This window comes from Thamnophis elegans, chromosome 5 (assembly GCF_009769535.1).
Source record: "Thamnophis elegans isolate rThaEle1 chromosome 5, rThaEle1.pri, whole genome shotgun sequence".
Lineage (NCBI taxonomy): Eukaryota > Metazoa > Chordata > Lepidosauria > Squamata > Colubridae > Thamnophis > Thamnophis elegans.
In genome coordinates, this window is record NC_045545.1 from 95,981,455 (window position 1) to 96,002,775 (window position 21,321).

Here is a 21,321-nt window from a genome sequence, read left to right on the forward strand (position 1 = left end):
GATATGATATGATATGATATGATATTAGATAGATAGATAGATAGATAGATAGATAGATAGATAGATAGACAGACAGACAGACAGACAGACAGAAGGATAGATAGATAGAAGATAGACAGACAGGATAGATGATAGACAGAGAGAGACATATATGTTATAGATAGACACACAGACAGACAGACAGATAGGATAGATAGATAGATAGATAGATAGATAGATAGATAGATAGATAGATAGATAGATAGATAGATAGATATAAATAGATAGATGATAGATGATAGATAGATAGATAGATAGATAGATAGATAGATAGATAGATAGATAGACAGACAGACAGACAGACAGACAGACAGACAGATAGAAGATAGACAGACAGGATAGATGATAGAGAGAGAGAGAGAGAAACAGATAGATGTTATAGATGGATAGATAGACAGTCCGACAGACACATATAGATAGACGGATGGACAGACAGACAGGGTAGATGATAGACACAGAGAAAGAGACAGACAGATAGATAGATGATAGACAGGATAGATGAGAGAGAGAGAGAGAGAGAGAGAGGATATACGGTAGGTAGATCATAGGTGAATGAATGAATGAGCATACATATACAGAATAGACAATAACAGAATTGGAAGGGTCCCTGGAGGTCTTCTAGTCCAACCCCTGTTCAGGCAAGAGACCCTATGTCAAACAATGCTGCAGCCCCCTCTCTCTTTATTTTCTAAGCCTCTGGACCAAGCTCACGTGGTCTGTTTTCGCTTTTCAAAGCCCTTTGTTTGTCTCTCACACCTACAATCAGGCACAGGGACCGAAACCAGCAGGGCATTTGACTAAGGAGAGTTCTAGTCCTCATGAACACCGGGAGAATGTAATAGGAGAAGAACTGCACTCACGGGCTCATCACACGACACCTGGTCATCCACCAGGGAAGACAGCTTGCTCTCATCTTTCCTAAATAATACAAAAGAGGCAAAATTAATCCCTGGAGAGGTTAATCGCTTTGTGTATATTAAGCGAATTTTGTTATCTTGCTCCAGAAAAGTAACACTGGAATATCCATTCAATTAAAGTGGACACAATGACTCCACATTCACAAATCCCAAAACAGTTTCCATATTTGGGCATTTTCCAGCTAACCTGACTTTTCCTAACGTTTATAAGGCGGTGGCTCAGGGGTTAAGACGCTGAGCTTGTCGATCAGAAAGACCGGCAGTTCGGCGGTTCGAATCCCAAGCGTCACATAACGGAGTGAGCTCCCGTGACTTGTCCCAGCTTCTGCCAACCTAGCAGTTCGAAAGCACGTAAGAAATGCAAGTAGAAAAATAGGGACCACCTTTGGTGGGAAGGGAACAGCGTTCCATGCGCCTTCGGCGTTGAGTCATGCCGGCCACATGACCACAGAGACGTCTTTGGAAAGTGCTGGCTCTTTGGCTTTGAAACGGAGATGAGCACTGCCCCCTAGAGTCGGGAATGACTAGCACATGTGTGCAAGGGGAATCTTTACCTTTACCTATGGGAAATGAAAGTTTCTGATCCTTGGATTTCCTTGTGGTCTCCTATTCAAAGATTAACCAAGCCCAGCTCGGTTGAACTGCCAAGCTTAATAAAACCAGCCAGATGTTCTCCTTGCTGGGACCCAAAAAACAAATCAATTTCATCATTGTGGACTCTCCGTTTTATACATCGTAATATCACCGTGCCCAAATGAGCCACCATGTTGTTTTGGACAACTTTTTAAATTATTTGTCTATCTAAGCATTATTGTGTTGAGCTGTTCTGACCGAGGCTTCCCAAGAGCCTGAAGCAAACTCCTTGTCCCAACAAAAAACCCTTTTATTAATTTGCTGTGAATTCTGCTCATTTGCATCCAGCAAAGTCTTTCAAGGGAGGATTTACAGTCACAGACCTTATCAGGCTTGGAGAGCTGCCAGGCCGATATCTGCAGAACTTGGCAAGGAACCTCGGAAAGTCACGAACCAATGAAGCGAATTAATGGTCTCCTGCAAACTCCACTCCCCTTGTCCCGACAAAAACACCTTTTATTAATTTACTGTGATGGCAAAGTCTTTCAAGGGAGGATTTACAGTCACAGACCTTCTGTGGCTTGGAGAGCTGCCAGGCTGATCTCTGCAAGAAGTCTTGGAGAGTCACAAACCAATAAAGTGAACTAATTGTCTCCTGCAAACTCCACTCCCCTTGTCCTGACAAAAAAAACCTTTTATTAATTGACTTTGAATTCTGCTCATTCACACCCAGCAAAGTCTTTCAAGAGAGGATTTACAGTCACAGACCTTATCAGGCTTGGAGAGCTGCCAGGCTGATATCGGCAAAACTTGGCCAGGAGTCTCGGAGAGTCACGAACCAATGAAGCGAACTAATGGTCTCCTGCAAACTCCACTCCCCTTTCGCTCCTCTTTTATTCCCTCTGGGAGGGGCCATTCACTGTCCACCTGTGGCCTTCCTCCCAAGTCGACCCCTGTTCTTTCGCTGTTCCCTTCCTCTGGCAACTCTGTGCATGCGCACACTGGGAACAGGCTCCAGCTGTTCTTCTGCCTCACTGCTCCGCTGGGCCACTGGCGGGCCACAACAGGAGCCTTTGCTGCCTTCTGGGCTCGATTGCTTTCTTGTGGGCGTTTCATTACCCAATTACGTAATAGAATCAGTACTACAAGAGAGCCGGGTTTGCTCTCTCTTTATTATATAAGTGACTTCCCTTTCAGTGTTGGTAGGGATGGTGGTTGATTTTCTCTTTGATTAGGCTGTTATTGTTTGTTTGTTTGATGTCTGACTCTGAAGGCAGCTGCTGACTGTCAGACGGCTCTGGTCCCCTCTCTGCCTCCAACGCAGAGCCCTCCCCAGACTCCAGGACTGGCCCATCTTCCTCCCCAACCTCCTCACTGTCTGAATCTGCCACCAGCTCTGGTTAATTTTTAAAGTAGGTATGCCCAGATGCTGAGTTCCTTTAGGGCAGTGGTTCCCAAACTTGGCAACTTTAAGACTTGTGGACTTCAACTCCCAGAATTCTCCAGCCAGCTCTGCTGAGCTGGCTGGAGAATTCTGGGAGTTGAAGTCCACAAGTCTTAAAGTTGCCAAGTTTGGGAACCACTGCTTTAGTGGGGGACACTGGCCCAAAAAATTGCTCCCATGATTACCTTTTGCAGGCTGTACAGAAAGCCACGAAACAGGCGGACAGCAGGGACACCCCAGCGATGAAGAAGGGGAACCCTCCCACCGGTCCTCCCTCAAAGACGGACGCCATAAAACGGAGGCCGAAAAGCTGCTTGGCCCAGGAAGCTGTAAGGAGAGAGAGACACAGAGAGAGAGAGAGAGAGAGAGAGACAGAGAGACAGAGAGAGACAGAGAGAGAGGGAGAGAGAGGGAGGGAGGGAGAGATCAGCTACTGAAACACAGATAGTCCACGACTTACAACCACAACGGAGGCCAAATTTCTGTCGCTCAGCGAGACATGGGTTAAGCGAATTCCGCCTCGTTTCACGACCTTTCTCGCCATAGTGAAGCACCGCAGTGTTCACTTCATAACCCGGTTGCTAAGTGAATCTGGCTTCCCCCTTGAATTTTGTTCGTCAGAAGGTCGCAAAAGGGGATCTCATGACCCATACAAGTCAGTCTTCATGCGTCTGAATTGTGATCAAAGCGTCATAAATACGAGTCAGTCTTCATGAGTCTGAGTTTTGATCAAAGCGTCATAAGTATGAATCAGTCTTCAAGCATCTGAGTGTTGATTCTAGGGCTGCTACATAGGTTGTAAGTGTGAAAAATAATCCTAAGTCTCTTTTTTTCAGCCCCGTAAATTTGAACGGTCACTAAGTGAATCATTGTAAGTTGAGGACTACCTGTATTTGCCGATTGCAATCATTCTTTTCAGAAATCAAGCTTGGGGCCTTAAGTAATTGCCCATCATATGCCAAATTAGAATATATATAGGGATTCCTATATATGCTTCCATTCTCTGTCCATCGGCTCGTCATAAGACACCATCCAGACAGAAACCCAATATTTTTACTGTTGCCTTTGTTACATTTGTGTTGTATTTGTACTGATAAATAAATAGAGACTAATATAGATCTATTTCAAGCTATTTAGCTCTCATCAGCTAGCCATACCCTTACTGGGTAGCAGTGAACTTCCTCCCATATTTGGGCATACCAGGTTGTGACTTTAAATATATACCTTTCTCCCTGACTCAGCTGATAAGGAGAAGAACTCTGTGGCTTAATGGTTAACACATCTGCCTAAGATGCAATACAGCACAGGTTCTAATCCCAGTAAGGGTATGGCTAGCTGATGAGAGCTAAATAGCTTGAAATAGATCTATACTAGTCTCCCTTTATTTATTTATCAGCACAAATACAACACACACACACACACACACACACACACACACACACAGGTCTTCAAACTTGGCAACTCTGGGAGTTGAAGTCCTGTGGACTTCAACTCCCAGAGTTCTCCAGCCTTCTCTGCTGGAGAATTCTGGGAGTTGAAGTCCACAAGTCTTAAAGTTGCCAAGTATGGGGACCCCTGTTCCAGCTTGATCAGTTGGTTAGTCTTCACCATGTCACTTCTTCTTCTTCCCTTCTTCCCTACATCTAAGCAAGCCAATTCTCAATATCTATCTCTTCTCTGGAACCACATCTGAGCTCCAGGTTCCACAGAATCAGATAATAACAGAACTGGAAGGGACCTTGGAGGTCTTCTAGTCCAACCCCCTGCTCAGGCAGGAAACCCTACACCATTTCAGACAAATGGCTGTCTAATCTCTTATTAAAAAGCTTCAGTGTTGGAGCGCCCACAACTTCTGGAGGCAAGTAGTTCCACTGGTAAATTGTCCTCACTGTCAGGAAATTCCTCTTTAGTTCTAAGTTACTTCTCTCCTTGATTAGTTTCCATCCATTCCATCCTGCTTTCGGGTGCTTTGGAGAATAGGTTGACCCCCTTTTCTCTGTGGCAGCCCCTCAAATATTGTAAGACTATTATCACGGCACTAGTACTCCTTCTTTTTATTAAATTAAAGGTAAAGGTTCCCCTTGCACACATATGCTAGTCGTTCCTGACTCTAGGGGGCGGTGCTCATCTCCGTTTCAAAGCCAAATAGCTAGTGCTGTCTGAAGATGCCTCCGTGGTCATGTGGCCAGCATGACTCAATGCCGAAGGCGCACGAAACGCTGTTACCTTCCTACCAAAGGTGGTCCCTATTTTTCTACTTGCATTTTTGTACATGCTTTCGAACTGCTAAGTTGGCCGAAGCTGCAACAAGTAACGGGAGCTCACTCCGTTACGCGGCGCTAGGGATTCAAACCACTGAACTGCTGCCTGCAGCATAACTCTGGCTCCTATAATTTTAAGCAATTGTCTACTAGGACTCCAAGATCCAGATCCAACTGCATTCAGTTTTAGTGGCCACGATGTAGAAAAGATGTGGAGACTCTAGAAAGAGTGCAGAGAAGAGCAACAAAGACGATTAGGGGACTGGAGACTAAAACATATGAAGAACGGTTGCAGGAACTGGGTATGTCTAGTTTAATAGAAAGAAGGACCAGGGGAGACATGATAGCAGTCTTCCAATATCTCAGGGGTTGCCACAAAGAAGAGGCAGTCAAACTATTCTCCAAGGCACCTGAGGGCAGAACAAGAAATAATGGGTGGAAACTAATCAAGGAGAGAAGCAACTTAGAACTGAGGATGAATTTCCTGAGAGTTAGAACAATTAATCAATGGAACAACCTGCTTCCAGAAGTTGTGAATGCTCCAACACTGGAAGTTTTAAAGAAGATGCCGGATAGCCATTTGTCTGAAACGGTATAGGGTTTCCTGCCTAGGCAGGGGGTTGGACTAGAAGACCTCCAAGGTCCCTTCCAACTCTGCTATTGTATTATATTGTATCACAAACCCAACCAGGTTTGGCCTAGAAAAGGACCAAGGGGGCTTCACAGAAAGGAAAGAGAATAGCCGAGTTTTAGTGTTCAAAGAAACAACTTACTTCACTCGTTCAAGAACAGGAGGAAACCAAGGTCATGGTTACAATCTTTCCCACGTGCCCGTTTTCTCGTGGATCTTCTCGCAGGTTGGACCTTCTCGAGGGCGTCCTTCAAGCCACAACTCTTAACTCCTGCTTTGGATGCCCTTTTCTGCTGCTGGAGACACCCCCAGCTCTCTCTCCCGCGGCCGTTTTCCCCAGAAGGTGTTCAGCGCACCAGCCAAACATGCGCACAGCCGAAGACAAAGCTTCGGTTTCCTGCCCAGGCGACCCACTTACAAAGCGGCTGTTTGAAACCAAACAACTCAAAAGCAGGCAGTTCTGACAGGCAGGCGGGGGGGGGGGGGAGAGGAGGGAATCGTCTACAGGTAGTCCTTGACTTACGACCAGCATCGAGGTCAGAATTTCTGTTGCTCAGTGAAACTTCGGTGGAGTGAGTTTTGGCCCATTTTTGGGGGGAAGTGAATCCCTGCAGTCGGTCGGTTAGGGACATGGTTGTTAAGTGAGTTAACTTTGCACGTCAGGTCACAAAAGGGGATCACGTGACGCACCGGGCACCGCAACCGTCATAACTACAAGTCAGTTGCTAAACGCCTGGATTTTGACCATGGGGATGCTGGAACAGTTGTAAGTGTGAAAAATGGTCATAAGTCAGTTTTTTCAGTGCCGTTCAGGGCTGGTATTAACTTGCCTTCCCTAGGTAAAGGTTCTCCTTGCGGTAATTGACTTAACAACGGTGGCAACAAAGGTCATAAAATGGGGCAAATCTCATGTCAGGCCTGCCGCCATCTTTTCTTTTGGATCTTTGGCCTGCCACACTTTCTATTATTCTACTGTGCATTTTCTATGGTGGGAAAATGAGAGGTGGGATTGTAGGAGTAAGATGCGATGTAGCCATAACAACATTCTTCCTAGAGGGTCAAGGTCATCCTTTGTCTCTGCACCTCTGCACCTGACCGGAACTGGATGAGTGGAAGCTGCCAGCGTGGCAGTGGGAGACTGGCCCATGGGATGGACTTGTGGGCATGGGGGGCAAGATCTTGAACTTTCAACTGGGTGGGGAAAACCCAGGAAGCTTTCAGATTCAGGTTTCCCACAGATGTACCAACATGTCTCTCTTATTAAATTGGAACTTTGATGAAAGCTATGCCTTGGACTCTGATTTAATTCTGGATGATATTTGGAATACTGAAACAGTTTATGTTTTGGCCAGAAGTGGTATTCAGCCAATTCGGACAGGCTCAGGCGAAACAGTAGTGGAAATTTTGAGTAGTTTGGAGAACCTAAATACCACCTCTGGCTGGCCACGCCCTCCCTCCTGTTTATCCCTGTCCTATATTCCCTTGTTTTTTAGCTCAGTGCACTAGTGCTGACATCGAGGGCGGTCTTTGAGTGTTGCGAGCACGCGCGCAAAGCCCCCTCTCATACAACCGGTAGGAAAATATTTGGAATCCCTCTGCTGGTTTTGGCCCATATTATGACTTTCTTGCCACATTTGTTAAGTGAATCCCTGCAGTTCTTAAATGAGTAACACGGTCGTTCAGTGAATCTGGCTTCTCCCATTGACTTGGCTCATCAGACAGTCGCAAAAGGGGATCACGCAGCCCCGGGACACTGCAACAACGGTCGTAAGTATGAACCAGTCGCCAAGCGTCTGAATTTTGATCGTGTGTCCACGGGGACGCTGCCACGGTCCTAAATGTGGAAAATGGTGATCTTCAGTGCCGTTGTAACTTCGGTCACTAAACGAACAGTCGTAAGTCGAGGACTAGCTGTGTTCCCAGCTATTTCCCTCAGCATCTGATCATTGATGCGTCTTGTTTTTTCTGTATTGCCAATGTATAATATAATGAAAGAAGGAAAATGGAAACCTTCCCTGATATTAAGGGGGCATTATTATATCCAAAATGAGAAGCTTCCCAATTTGGGGAATTAGAATAGCGAAGAAAAACTGCATTTTACAAGAGGACTAGCTGCTTGTTTAGCAGTTTGTGATGAAGTCTGAATTTGAAAAAAAAACTCTGCTTGCAAAGATGAAAGGCGGGGGGGAAGGGAAGCCACAGGAGTTCATTATTTTCCACTTTGATGCGCGAGAAAATGTGCACAGGAAATAAGGGCGATAAACAGAGTTATTGTGGTCCCATCTCTTCACTGCAGCTCTTGGTGTGCGCCCCGGGAGCAGGCCGCTGATTCTCTCGCTGTGGTCTAGCGGCTTGTTCGCTTGCCATCATTGCCTCTGCTGAGTCGAAGTAAAAAAAACAAACAGTGGTTTTCTGTAAAGTGCTATTTTTTGCTTTTTCAAAAGGCAACCAGACTGTCTTGTTTTGCTAGAAGAGATTTCGCTTCTCCTGCAAGAAGCTTCTTCCGTTCTGACTGAACGGTGGAGGATGGAAGGATTTACTGTATATTTTCTTTTGCAGTCACATCTGGTCGTTAGTACTCTCTCTTGAGAGCCATTGAGGGCACTTGGTGTATCTGTGCCCTCGGCCACCTGAAGAGTGATCTTCTCGCAACTGCTGAAAGAACCGTGTTGTAGGCAGGGGAGAGGTGGCGTCTTATTCCCCCACCCCTCTTTTCAAATAATCAGTGGAACAACTTCCCTCCAGAAATTGTGGTTGCTCCAACACGGGAGGTTTTTAAGAAGAGCTTGGACAACCATTTATTTGAAATGGGATATGGTTTCCTGCCTGAGCAGGGGGTTGAACTAGAAGACCCCCAAGACCCTTTTCAACTCTATTCTATTCCATTCCTTATTTTATTCTACCGTTCTGTTCCATTCCTTATTCTAGTCTATTCCATTCCTTATTCTATTCTAATTCCATTCCTTATTCTATTCCATATTCCATTCCATATTTTATTCCATTCCTTATTCTATTCTAATTCCATTCCTTATTCTATTCTATATTTTATTCCATTCCTTATTCTATTCTATTCCATTCCTTATTCTATTCTAATTCCATTCCTTATTCTATTCTATTCCATATTTTATTCTATTCCTTATTCTATTCTATTCCATTCCTTATTCTATCCTATTCCATTCTTTATTCTATTCCATTCCTTATTCTATCCTATTCCATTCTTTATTCTATTCCATTCCTTATTCTAATTCCATTCCTTATTCTATTCTATTCCATATTTTATTCCATTCCTTATTCTGTTCTATTCCTTATTCTATTCTAATTCCATTCCTTATTCTATTCTATTCCATATTTTATTCCATTCCTTATTCTATTCTATTCCTTATTCTATTCAAATTCCATTCCTTATTCTATCCTATTCAATTCTTTATTCTATTCCATTCCTTATTCTAATTCCATTCCTTATTCTATTCTATATTTTATTCCATTCCTTATTCTATTCCATTCCTTACTCTATCCTATTCCATTCTTTATTCTATTCTATTCCATATTCTATTCCATTCCTTATTCTATTCAATTCCTTTCCATTCCATCTCATTCCTTATTCCATTCCATTCCTTATTCTATTCTATTCCATTCCATTCTTTTCTAATCCTAATTCTATTCCCTCTGTTGAGAGAGGGTTGTTAAATGTTAGTGTAGACGGCTGCTTTGACCCCATGCTGGACAGAGAGGACCGCTGGTTTGAATGAGAGGTCAAACAGTTCTTTTAGCAGTTCCAAGAAGGCCCCACACCCATTTGAACTCTGATTCAGGTGTCTCAGATAAACTTGATAAACCTCAGAATAGAGCTGGAAGGGACCTTGGGGGTCTTCTAGTCCACCCCCCTTCTCAAGCAGGAGACCTTACACCATTTCAGACAAGTGACTGTCCAATCTCTTCTTAAAGACCTCGAGTGATGGAGCAGCCACAATTTCTGGAGGCAAGCTGTTCCACTGGCTCCTTGTTCTGCTAGGAAATTTAGTGACTCCATTTGTCACTTCATCATCAGGGCATTTGCTTAATGACTGTCATAAAAATGGTTGCCTGGGTCAACTGGGTGACTTTGGGACAATCACGAGAAGACGGTGAATTCTAGTCCCGCCTTAGGCATGAAAGCCGGCTGGGTGACTTTGGCGCACTCATCTCTCTCCGCCCAACCTACCTCACAGGACCGTTGTGGGGAAAACAGGAAGAGGAAGGCGTGCATTGGATACACTCACTATCCTATTTGTAAAAAATAATGAAGGCGGGATGTAAACAAATAAATAAAAGAAGTGAAAAACGACACAACCTGTTGTGTGGCCTGCCAGCGGATCTGGCAGCAGATTCGGACAGTGAGGAGGTTGGGGAGGAAGATGGGCCAGTCCTGGAGTCTGGGAAGGCTCTGTATCGGAGGCAGAGAGGGGGCCAGGGCCGTCCAACAGCTGCCTTCAGAGTTGGAGATCAGTGGGGCAGAAGAACAGCTGGAGCCTGTTCCCAATGTGGGCATGCACAGAGCTGCCAGAAGAAGGGAACAGCTAAGGAACAAGGGCAGACTCTGGAGTAAAGCCACAGGTGGATGGTGAATGGCCCCTCCCAGAGGGAATAAAAGAGGAGCGAAAGGGGAGTGGCGTTTGCAGGAGACCATTAGTTCAATTCATTAGGGTGAAGATCTGTTCCTGACTCTTTGCCAAGTAATTGCTGCTACAGCGTGGAGTTTGCAAGATATCAGCCTGGCAGCTCTCCAAGCCTGATAAAGGTCTGTCGTTGTGAAATCTCTCGAAAGACTGTCGGACGGGCCTTTGCTGGAGAGGAATTCCCTTTAACCTAAATAAAAGGGGTTTTATCGGGACGAGGAGTCGGCTTCATGATCTTGGGAAGCCTAGATCAGAACACAACCCAAGGACTGCTTTGTGCAAGAATATCATTGCGCCTCCTGCTGGTCAAACAGATTAATGTTAGTACCAAAAAAAGAGAGGGTTTTTCTCATTTTATTTTTTCTCCGTTCTCCATAGTAGTGCTCCTGTCTGTGAAAATCGGGGGGAAAGAGGCCATCTGTCCCCAAGCAACCATAGAGAAATCCTGGAGAAACCAAGTATCAAAGAGATAGGCAGAATATAACATAGGAATAGGCAACTCTAGGACCCCGTGGACTTCAACTTCAGCAACGCTGGCTCAGGAATTCTGGGAGTTGAAGTCCACAGGTTGTAAAGCTGTCCTAACCGAAAACCATCCTGAATCAGGCCAGTTCTGAATCTGCTGGGGCTATTATTTTGGAGGAAGATTTCTCTGAAGCTCCCAGTTCAAATCCAGCCCGCTTGTCCAACGGGAGGAAACGAAAGCCGGAAGAAAGGAATTGCTTTCCACTGCAGCAGCTCCTCGGCAGCCATCTTGAAACTGAAATATCCTTTTTTTTGTGTGACACGGAGAAAAACCTAGAACTCGGTCATTTTTTTATGCGTGTCCGCTTTCTTCTGCTCCTGCTGGAGACTCGCTTCCAAAGCCCGCAGCTCACCCAGTTTCTTGTGGGCGCCCGACAGCTTCTCTTCCAGCTTCGCGGTGGCGATGGTGTGCCTAGAAATCGTGAGAGGGAGAGAGAGAGAGAGAGATTGGGAGTGGGACAGGTAGGCCTCGAGTTACGACTGGCCACTTTGCAACAACTGTTCAAATGTGGGACGGACCTAAGAAAGAGGACTTACGACCGGGATTCAAAGTTCTGACGGATGGGCCCAGAGGTGGGACTGAAAAATGTTAGCAAGCAGTTCTCTCTCCCTGGTTGCTGGGTGGGCGTGGTCATGGTGGGTGTGGCCTACTCAGCCTCATGCACCACGGCAGGGGAGGAGGGCATTTTCGTCCTCCCCAGGCTCTGGAGGCTTTTCTTGAGCCTCTGGGAGTGTGAAAACGGCCTTCCCCCGAGCTCCGGAAGCCGAAAACGGGCTCGTTTCTGGACTTCTGGAAGGCCTGTTTTTTGCCCTCCCAGAGCCGTGTGGAGACTCCTGAAAGGGCAGGGTGGGCATGGCCAGCCAGTCCTTGCAACTACTGATTCGGCGAACCAGATGTAAAATTAACATCCAGTTCGCCCGAACCAGCTGAATCCCACCCCTGGATGGGTCCCTTTGTGGTCGCAAGAACGAGCAAACTTCGGGTGCGTGGCAATACAGCTGCGTTCATGGTGTTTTGTAGCATCCCACGTTTTGTAGCACCCCACGAAAACAGAAGCGTTTTCCCCTTCCTCCAGCCCTGCTGAAGCCTGCAGAGTGCTCCTGGGGGCCGGGGAGGACAAAAACTTTTTTTTTCTAACTTACCGCTTCGAAATCTTGGTGCATCTTATACAGCAGTGCGTCTTATAGTCCAAAAAAATACGGTAATCTTTAGTTTGCACGATATACCAAATCACGAACTAACCCAACAGATCTGGAGCTCCACACCCGGCTAACCCACATAAAATCTTCATCTGAGCGAGCCACAAGCAGAGTCTGCCAGTTGGGGAAAATCTGGACCTTGGTTTGACCTGGGTTTAAAGGCCCTTTTGATTAAAGGCAGAGACATCTGTGGCAACTACCACCAGTTGTCCTGCCAGGAGCAGGTCCCTGCACGCCTGCCTATCCTACGCGGGAAGACCCGAGAGACGTGTGTTAATTCCCTGCCGCAGGATCAGCGGAGGTCAGCCGAACGACCCCTCTCCCGCCCAGCAGGCGCGCTCCTTACCGCCCGACGTTGCGCGCCAAGGCCTCGCGAATCCCTCGGATGTCCCTCTGAGTCTGCTCGATTTGTTCCACGGTTTGGAAGAGGCGGACGTTCAGCGCCTTCTTGGTGCTCTTGCTGGCGTGGTAGATCTCCTTGCTGCTCCTCTCCAGCGGAGGCAGCGTCCCTCCCGGCTGCCCCCCAGAGTCCTGGCTCTGCAGCTTCTCATTTAGAAAATCAAACACGTTCCGTCGGGGTTTCGGGATCTGCTGGCGGAGTCGGGCCGCGGTCTTCCCTTTCGCCCTCCGTTTCCTGGGCTTGGATGGATCCAGCTTCCCCTCCTTCTTCTTCTGCAAGATCTCCGCGCATTGGTCCAGCGACTTCCCCTTGGGGAGCACGACGGCTAATACTGGCTCGATCCGACCCTCTGAATTTTTGCCCAGGCCTGGAAGGGAAAGAGGGAGACGGGCGTGCGCGTGTACAAGAAGAATCGCACCTGGGGTATCCATTGGAGGGCAGGCCCTCCGTGGGGGTGTACACCTCATCCCTCCCCCCCCAACCCACACTTACCTTTACCAAGCTCGTAACCCATCTGGGCCATAAGTTTGGAGCCAATGCCGCGCGTATGGGCTTCCCAGCTGCCAAAGGATGAAAGACAGGTCGATGTGCCTTCTCCATTCTCCGGAATGCTGCCGTCAATGACTGGAGAAAGGAGGGAGAGAGAGATTAGAGGCAGAAAGTGGCATTCTGGGAGTTGAAGTCCACCCGTCTTAAAGGATGCTGGCCAGGGAATTCTGGGAGTTGAAGTGCCCCCAACTTAAAGGATGCTAGCTAGCGAATTCTGGGAGTTGAAGTCCTCCCATCTTAAAAGACGCTGGCTGGGGAATTCTGGGTGTTGAAGTCCACCCATCTTAAAGGACGCTGGCTGGGGAACTCTGCGAGTTGAAGTCCACCCATCTTAAAAGATGCTGGCTGAGGAATTTGGCTCAATAATTATGAATTAATTAGGGCATCGTTAGGAAATTTGACACAGTAATTACTGGGCAGTGGGAAAGTCAGAAAAGCAGAGGCAGAGTCCCATTATCTTTTACCCTTAGCGTATGCAGAGCTAGGAATATTAGGAATATAATCTAACAGTTGGGTTGGCAATATATAAATCATGTAACAATGCTGTACCTGTTTCTTTAAATCGTACTGCAAAATGTGATTGGTTGCTGTTTCCTCAATCGGCCATAAGAGGGAGCCAGAATGACTGTTAGCTCTCTGTTTCATTAGATGCTGGGCTGATCTGAGTGTTTTTGGAAGCTGGAAGTGCTGTGAGCTATTGTAAGTTTTGCAACTGCTAGTAAACTTTGAGTACCGGACTGTTTGTATGATTATGAACTATGTTATTTGGATTATCCCTTAACTGAAAGACGTTGATGACTGACTGTCTTATCCGTGTATGACTTGGACTGTTTGATGGACTCTGATACCTCTATTTCCACGAAAGTAAAAGCCTATTTAAACTGCAGTGTCTCTGTATGCTGGTTGGTGTGTTCTCCAACACAACTCTCACAACGCTTCGCTGAACGTACTCGCTCTCCCAACGGGGAGCTTACCTAACAGAACACCTAATAAATCACTGGTTTTGTATTAAAAACTCAATAATTATGAATTAATTAAGGCATTGTTAAGGAAATTTGACACAAGTAATTACTGGGCAGTGGGAAAGTCAGGAAAGCAGAGTCCCATTTATCTTTTACCTTTAGCGTACGCAGAGCTATCCAATTCATCGCCTTCGGACTCAGAGGAGGAAGAAGAGGTCTCCTCGCTCCGGAGCGGAGGGATTATGCCATCCCCTTCCACCACCGCTTCCTTCAGGAGCAGCGAGTCAAACTTCACTGTGTAATAACCGCTGTCAATGTCTGAGAAAGGAGAATGAAAATGGTCTATGGAGCTTCTCCGTCATCCAACTTGTGGTTGTTCCCAAAGGTGCTTTTTTCAAGAGGCCACTGGGCTTTCCGGTTTTTCTTCGAAGACGTTTCGCTTCTCCTCCGAGAAGCTTCTTCAGCTCCTTCTCTTCTTCAGCTCTGAAGAAGCTTCTCGGATGAGAAGCGAAACGTCTTCAAAGAAAAATCAGAAAGCCCAGTGGCCTCTTGAAAAAAGCACCTTTGGGACGAGAATGAAGATTATTCACGTTATTTATATTCCACCTTAATGATTTCTTTTTTTTAATATATTTTTATTCTTTTTAAACAAAACAACACATACAAAACAAAGCAAGAGAAGAAGAAAAAAACAACTTTCCTCCATTTCATCAAGCATGTTGTTTGGTTACAAGTTTTCGTGCATCAATTCTTAAGATTAAGAATAACATCACTGGTTTTGCATTAAACATAACTGAATATTTCGCTGTCATTGAGCATTATGTGTTCAAATTACCATTAATATTCTTTCATTTGTAACAATCCTTATTTCCTTGAATTCATAATTATCTGTCAAATAACAATAAGTCTTTAAAGTATTATAATATCACCTATCTCCAAGGAGAAAAGGAGGAAATTAAAACAAAGAATTCCCATTAATTTATAATATACATTCATATTTTCGATTGACCATAATGTCACCAATCATCCAGAGTTCCAAAAATAGTTTTCCATTATTCATTATTAATCCATATAGTGGTTAAGTATTTCAGATCAGATGTATATCAATTGTTCATTACATCATCATTGGTCCGTTTAACACCTTAAATGATTTCTATAAGTAACTCAGGGTGGCGCATATACAAATGTACCTTGTTACTCAATTGCTTGAAAACACATCAAATTTGCTACTCAATGCAATTTGATGCAAATTTTTTGTCCCAGTACTCATTGTTTGTTTGATACTCGACGCACAATTTAGAGCTTGTTGGCGTTTGGCTGTCTTGTGACTCACTCCATTATTCCTTATGGGAAAATGTGTTTGGTACTCATTGTTTTTGTAACTCAATAAACCAATAAACGACGAGTACCGAGGTACCACTATACCTAATACTTCTTCCTTCTCTTCCTATTTTCTCTACAATAAGAACAACACTGCAAGGTGTATTGGGTTGAAACGAGAGTGATTGGCCCAAAGTCACCCTGCTGGCTTGATAGAACTCAAAACTCTCCAGGTGATTGGCTGGCTGGGGAATTCTGGGATTTTAAGAGACTTAAAAGTTGCTGAGTTTGAGAAATCCTGAGTTAAAAGGATGGCAAAGAAATGGGCTGCTTCAGGTCTCCAAAAACTTCTTAATCAATGAGCCAAGGAAACGTTAAAGAAAAAAACAAACTTGGAATACGGCAGCAAAGCTAGGGGGAAAAAAAGTTACCTCTGGATTTCCTAAAAGAGCAAATAATCCACCAAATCTGGATGCAATTAAGGGGTGCTCAGTTCTAGGCCAGAGTTCTACCTGTCCCAGGTGTGGTTGCCAGCATCCTAGACTGTTCTGATGCAGCCTTAGCAGAAACAAGAAACAGACTCCTTGCCTCTTTATTTATCTCCTGTGAATTAATGGCATTCACCCACCGAAAAGTCCAGGCAGTCTCTGAGGCACATAACACAATGAGCAAAATCTTCAGAAATACGAACTGTTGTCTCCTACGACCACCACTCCCCTTTCCTTCTATTTATTCCCCGGTCAGGGGGATTTTGCATTTTGCTTTGCTTCTCGAGTCGTCTCCTTGTCCTCCGCTGTTCTCCTCTCCTAACAGCCCTGCGCATGCATGCATCTGGAACAGGCTCCAGCTGTTCTTCCTCCTCACTCATATCAGCCTCCTAAGACAGCTGCCTCTCTGGTGGCTGGGAAATGTTGGAATTGCCCTAGATCTATCTCTGCGTCCGACAGAGAGCATCCATCACAGCCTTCCCCAGACTCCAGCACTGGCCCAAGTTCCTCCTCAATCTCCTCATCGTCTGAGTCTGGCAGGCCACAACATAGATTCTTCATACAATGAAACCCATGGGGCATGCCGACCTTACCTGTGATTTTAGCAGCATACCAGATCCCATCCTGGTGCCTCCCCAGGCAGGCTGATCCCACAGCTAGACAACTGAGGTCAGGCTCTTCGAAGGGGCGCAGCTCCTCAATGGATACTACTTGCCCATGGGAAAACCTGCCATGAAGACCACAAAGGGAGAGTCCATTGTAAGTGCCTTGGTTTCCAAACACCGTAGCTTTATACAGGAAGTCCTCAACCTACGACCAGACCCTAAGCAACCATTGCAGGTTACGACAGACCTCTCTGGCGGAACACATGACCCAGATTTGGAGATCTGATGAATGTCCATTCCCCGCCTCCTCGGAAAATTGGCCATTGGCAGCGTCCCGCATATGATCAAAATTTGGATGCTTGGAAACTGACTTGTAATAACGACGATCATAATATCCCAAGTCATATCACCACTTTTTGCAACCTTCTGACAAGCAAGATCAATGGGGAAGCCAGATTCACTTAACAACCAGGTTAATTAACTTAACAACTGCAGTGATTCACTTAAATAATTGTGGCAAGAAATGACGTAAAATGGAGCAAAATTCACTTAACAACCCTTTTTGCTGGGCAAAAGAAATTTGGGCCTCCACTGTGGTCATAAGTCGAGCACTACCTGAACAGAGATTCCCTAAGCAGGAAAAGAGCAATCTTATCATGAAGATCAGGGGTGTCAAAACCAATTTGAGAGCCGCATCAGGGTTATGTTTGACCTTGGAGGACTGGGGGGGGGGGGGGGGATGCGGTGGCATGGTGGGCGTGGCCAGGGGTGGGCGTGGTGGACATTTGACACAGGCTAAAGATGCATTATATTCCCTTCTCTTCTTTCTTTCCAGAGTTCTTCACCATTACCATTTCCCTCTCTCTTCTACCAGATATTCCTGGTCAACATTATTACTTATTCTTCACACTCCGCTAAACTTTTTAGCAATAGCAATTAGACTTATATACCGCTTCATAGGGCTTTCAGCCCTCTCTAAGCGGTTGACAGAGTCAGCATATCGCCCCCACAGTCTGGGTCCTCATTTCACCCACCTGGGAAGGATGGAAGGCTGAGTCAACCTTGAGCCGGTGAGATTTGAACCGCTGAACTGCAGATAGCAGTCAGCTGAAGTGGCCTGCAGTACTGCACCCTAACCATTGCGCCACCTCGGCTCTTTTATTTCTAAATTTATAGTAAACTGCTTTTCCAAGCAGAACAGCCACTTATACTATTGTATTCTTATTGTTCAACTAAGAATAAAAATACAACAGCGTATATAACGTGATAATGCAAGCTCTAACAGCAGAGGTCAATTTCCAGGAAGGCAAATAGAAATGGCTATCAATTATAGGTGGGTGATTGTAGATTAAATGGTCCTACAGTGTGTAAAATCCGGCATTAAACTGTAGTATTAACATAGGAGGTGGCTTGTTTTCTATCCAGATAAGGCACTTATTTGAGGCCTCATAATTGAAATCCAGTCCAATCCAGTCCTCCTGCAGCACTCTGCTGGCCGAAAACAAGCTGCACTGGGGTGTGTGGCCCCCGCACAGCCCGTTTTCGGCCTACCCAGCCTCCTGCAGCACTTTGCTGGCCACAAGGAGGCTGGAGGCCAGGGAGGCTGAAAACAGGCCTTGACGCGACATAGGTTCTTTCCGCATAATGAAAGAGGTGCGTACCAGGGTACCCCGGCCCTCCCCTACCAGTCGATCTACTTACCGACAATTCTCCTTAAATCGACATTTGTCATCCAGGAAAAAGGGACAAGGCTTCAGAGACTTGTGAGTTGGGTAGAGGTAGAGCACCCTAACTCCCTGCCCTCCATCTTCCAAGCGCTCACTACCTACGATCATAGCATTGTGATACTCCAGGGTTCCCCAGGAACTGTAGTAAGGAGCTTTCACTTTCATCCCGCTGGCTATTTCTTCTTCTTCTTCTTCCTCCTCCTCCTCCTGTTCTTCTTCTTCATCACCCATCCCGTCTCTGTCCTCCTGAGTCCTTAGTGGGCCATCCTCTCCCCCTATTTCTTCAATGGCTTCCTTAAAAGCAGCATATTCGTCATCGGCGTTCGGGCGGCCAGCTGCTTCCCCGCCGCTCTGCTGAGGATGGAGGGATGAGGGCGTGGAAAACGTTTCGGTGTCCAAAACTGAACAAAGCTTGCTTTTTTTCACAGAGAGGAGGCTGGCTTCGGTCAGTTCTATCAGCTGCCTTAAATCGGCCTGCAGCTGGATTAGATCGGCCTGTTGTGTTGGGTCCAATCTGGCTCCCAGAGCCATGTCCACCTGCTCCAACTGAGCATTGTAGGTTTGAATGGCTGCTTCCAAGCTCACCTCGTCCATGGCTGATCTCCTTTTCTGTTGAGAACTCAGCGCATTTTCAGCTTAGCAGGCAAGAGAGAAATAACGATATTCATCCAAAAATAAGGACCACACACTCGAGTTCATGGTGGCTGCTGTTTTTAATCCAAGCTCATCGCGCTACAAGAAACAAGAGATAATTGTCAGTAGGTTTATAGTACTTTCCAGGAAAACCTTTCAAAATTCTGCACATTGACTGGGTTACAAAACAATATTACAGGTCGTCCTCAACTTACGATCACAATTAAGCTCAACGTTTCTGTTGCAGAGCAAGGCAGTTGCTAAATGAATTGCACCTCATTTTCCCTCTTTTGCCACGTTTATTTATTTATTTATTAGACTTAGATACCGCTTCATAGGGCTTTCAGCCCTCTCTAAGCGGTTTACAAATTTTTTTAGCAAATTGAGTCCCCCGAGCTCCGGAAGCCGAAAACGGGCTCGTTTCTGGACTTCTGGAAGGTCTGTTTTTTGCCCTCCCAGAGCCGTTTTTACAAATTTTACAAAAGCCGAGTTTACAAATTTTTTTAGCAAATTGAGTCAGCATATTGCCCCCAACAATCCGGGTCCTCATTTCACCCACCTCGGAAAGATGGAAGGCTGAGTCGACCTTGAGCCGGTGAGATTTGAACCGCTGAACTGCAGATAACAGTCAGCTGAAGTGGCCTGCAGTACTGCACCCTAACCACTGTGCCTCCTCGGCTCTATGAGTTTGTTAAGTGAATCCTGTGGTTGTTAAGCAAATCAGGCTTCCCCTATTGATTTTGCTTGTCAGAAGGGAAGGTTACAAAGGGAGTGCGTGTTTGTGTGTGTGTGATGTGAGACCAGGACAGTGCAACTGTCATAAATGCATGCCAGTTGCCAAGCGCCCACCTGACCCTGGGGATGCTGCAACGGTCATAAGTGTGAAACCTGTTCACGAGTCATTTTTTCCCCCCAGTGCTGTCGTAACTCCCAATGGCCACTAAACAAATGATTGTAAATCCAGGACAACCTATATTGGGAAATTAAGCAGATAGCATCTAAAAAGCACCAAGATATTTATTCTATCTTCTGAAGTGGCAGAAAATTTGCAGTAAAAGGTGTCCCAGTATTACGACTCGGGAAATGAGTGGCTTTTCGGGAAAAACAGATCAAAATTTCTAAGGAAAACCAAGTCAGAAAACCATTTTTATCAGGAAACCAGGTTAGAAAATCCAAACACCTGCAACCAAATTATAGTTTCCCCCCTCTCTTCTGCTGCTAACGGTGTGCCTTTTAACGAACAAGCCAATGAAATAATTCCTGATACGAAGGGATTAAAATTTCTGCAGTTGATACTTCTTAATAAATTAATTTTTTTCCCAGGTGATATTTAATGGCAGGAAAGGAAAAGTGGCAACTCCAGCTGGTCTTCAAGCAGAGAAAAGAAATATTCTTTTATTCTTCAGGGCTGGCAGCTTCTGCCTTGTGAGCCAGGCAGAAATTCAACAGGGGGAAAAATGCTGATATGATTCATATTTCTGCAGTTGATATTTCTTAATCTCTTAATAAATTAATCTCTGCAGCTGATATTAACGGCAGAGGCGCAAAGGCAGGAAAGAAAAGGTAGCAACTCCTGCTGGTCTCTCTGGGCAGAGAAAAGAAATATGACTTTTCCCTCCCTTTTATTCTTCAGGGCTGGCAGGTTCTGCCTTGTGAGCCAGGCAGAAATTCAACAGGAAACGCCCCAGCAAATAAATAAATGAATAAATAAATGAATTTGCGAGCAGATAGGAAGAGGCCTCGTTCCAAGCTAGACCTTCCTTTCCTTTGCTGTTCACTCAGACCAAAAAAAGAGGGAAGTCTCAGCCCACCCAGGACGATGGATTCGTCTCCCATCATCCACAGCCATATGGGTCCACTAAGGAGGGAGGGAGATGAGCTTTGTAGTCCTGGGCTCCTGGAGAACAGCGTCGCGCGCCACGCCAAGCGAGGGGAAAGCGGTCCACCGGCACGACGTCCCCGCCTCAACGACGGTCGGCTTTTCCCCTTTCAGTATCCAACGTCCGCCATGACGGCTCTCGGGATCCGCCTCCGCTTCTGGTCTCCTGTAGAGGCCTTCATGACCATAGAGAGAAACCGACCGGAAACGGCTTCCTTCTCCTCCCTCTTCTTTCCTTCCCCGTCTATGATTCGTGGCCGGCGAATAGGACCGGAAATGGCCCCTCCTTCGTTCCTTCCTTCCCTGTCTATGGTTCGCGCCCGGCGAATCCGATCGAAAATGGTTCCTTCTCCCTCTTGTTTCCTTCTCTGTCTATGGTTCGTGCCCGGCGAAGTCGACCGGAAATTGTTCCTCCTCCGTTCTTTCCTTCCCTGTCTATGGTTCCTACCCGGCGAATCCGACCGGAAATGGCTTCTTCTCTTTCTTGATTCCTTCTCTGTCTATGGTTCGTGC

General features: G+C 45.9%; 2 protein-coding genes across 4 annotated transcripts in view; both read right to left on the reverse strand.

The window, feature by feature from the left end:
- Window positions 1-21,321, reverse strand: part of LOC116509153 — a 43,930-nt gene that overhangs the window by 7,783 nt on the left and 14,826 nt on the right. For 2 of the 3 annotated variants that reach the window (XM_032218148.1, XM_032218146.1), the window contains exons 1-3: window positions 6,008-6,259; window positions 3,159-3,300; window positions 900-957 (exon numbers count right to left, since the gene is read on the reverse strand). In XM_032218148.1, the coding sequence (XP_032074039.1) occupies window positions 900-957; window positions 3,159-3,265 (165 nt within the window). In that variant the 5' untranslated portion in view covers window positions 3,266-3,300; window positions 6,008-6,259. Of the gene's footprint in view, window positions 1-899; window positions 958-3,158; window positions 3,301-6,007; window positions 6,260-21,321 lie in introns of those variants that run through there. The other variant, XM_032218147.1, reaches the window with a different exon arrangement.
- Window positions 10,859-21,147, reverse strand: ZGPAT (zinc finger CCCH-type and G-patch domain containing). Its single transcript, XM_032218145.1, has 7 exons — window positions 20,741-21,147; window positions 18,271-19,028; window positions 16,558-16,691; window positions 14,313-14,474; window positions 13,138-13,269; window positions 12,592-13,012; window positions 10,859-11,457 (listed from the first exon to the last, which is right to left on the reverse strand). Exons 2-7 carry the CDS (start codon window positions 18,888-18,890, stop codon window positions 11,319-11,321), a joined length of 1,608 nt encoding a protein of 535 aa, XP_032074036.1. The 5' UTR covers window positions 18,891-19,028; window positions 20,741-21,147; the 3' UTR covers window positions 10,859-11,318.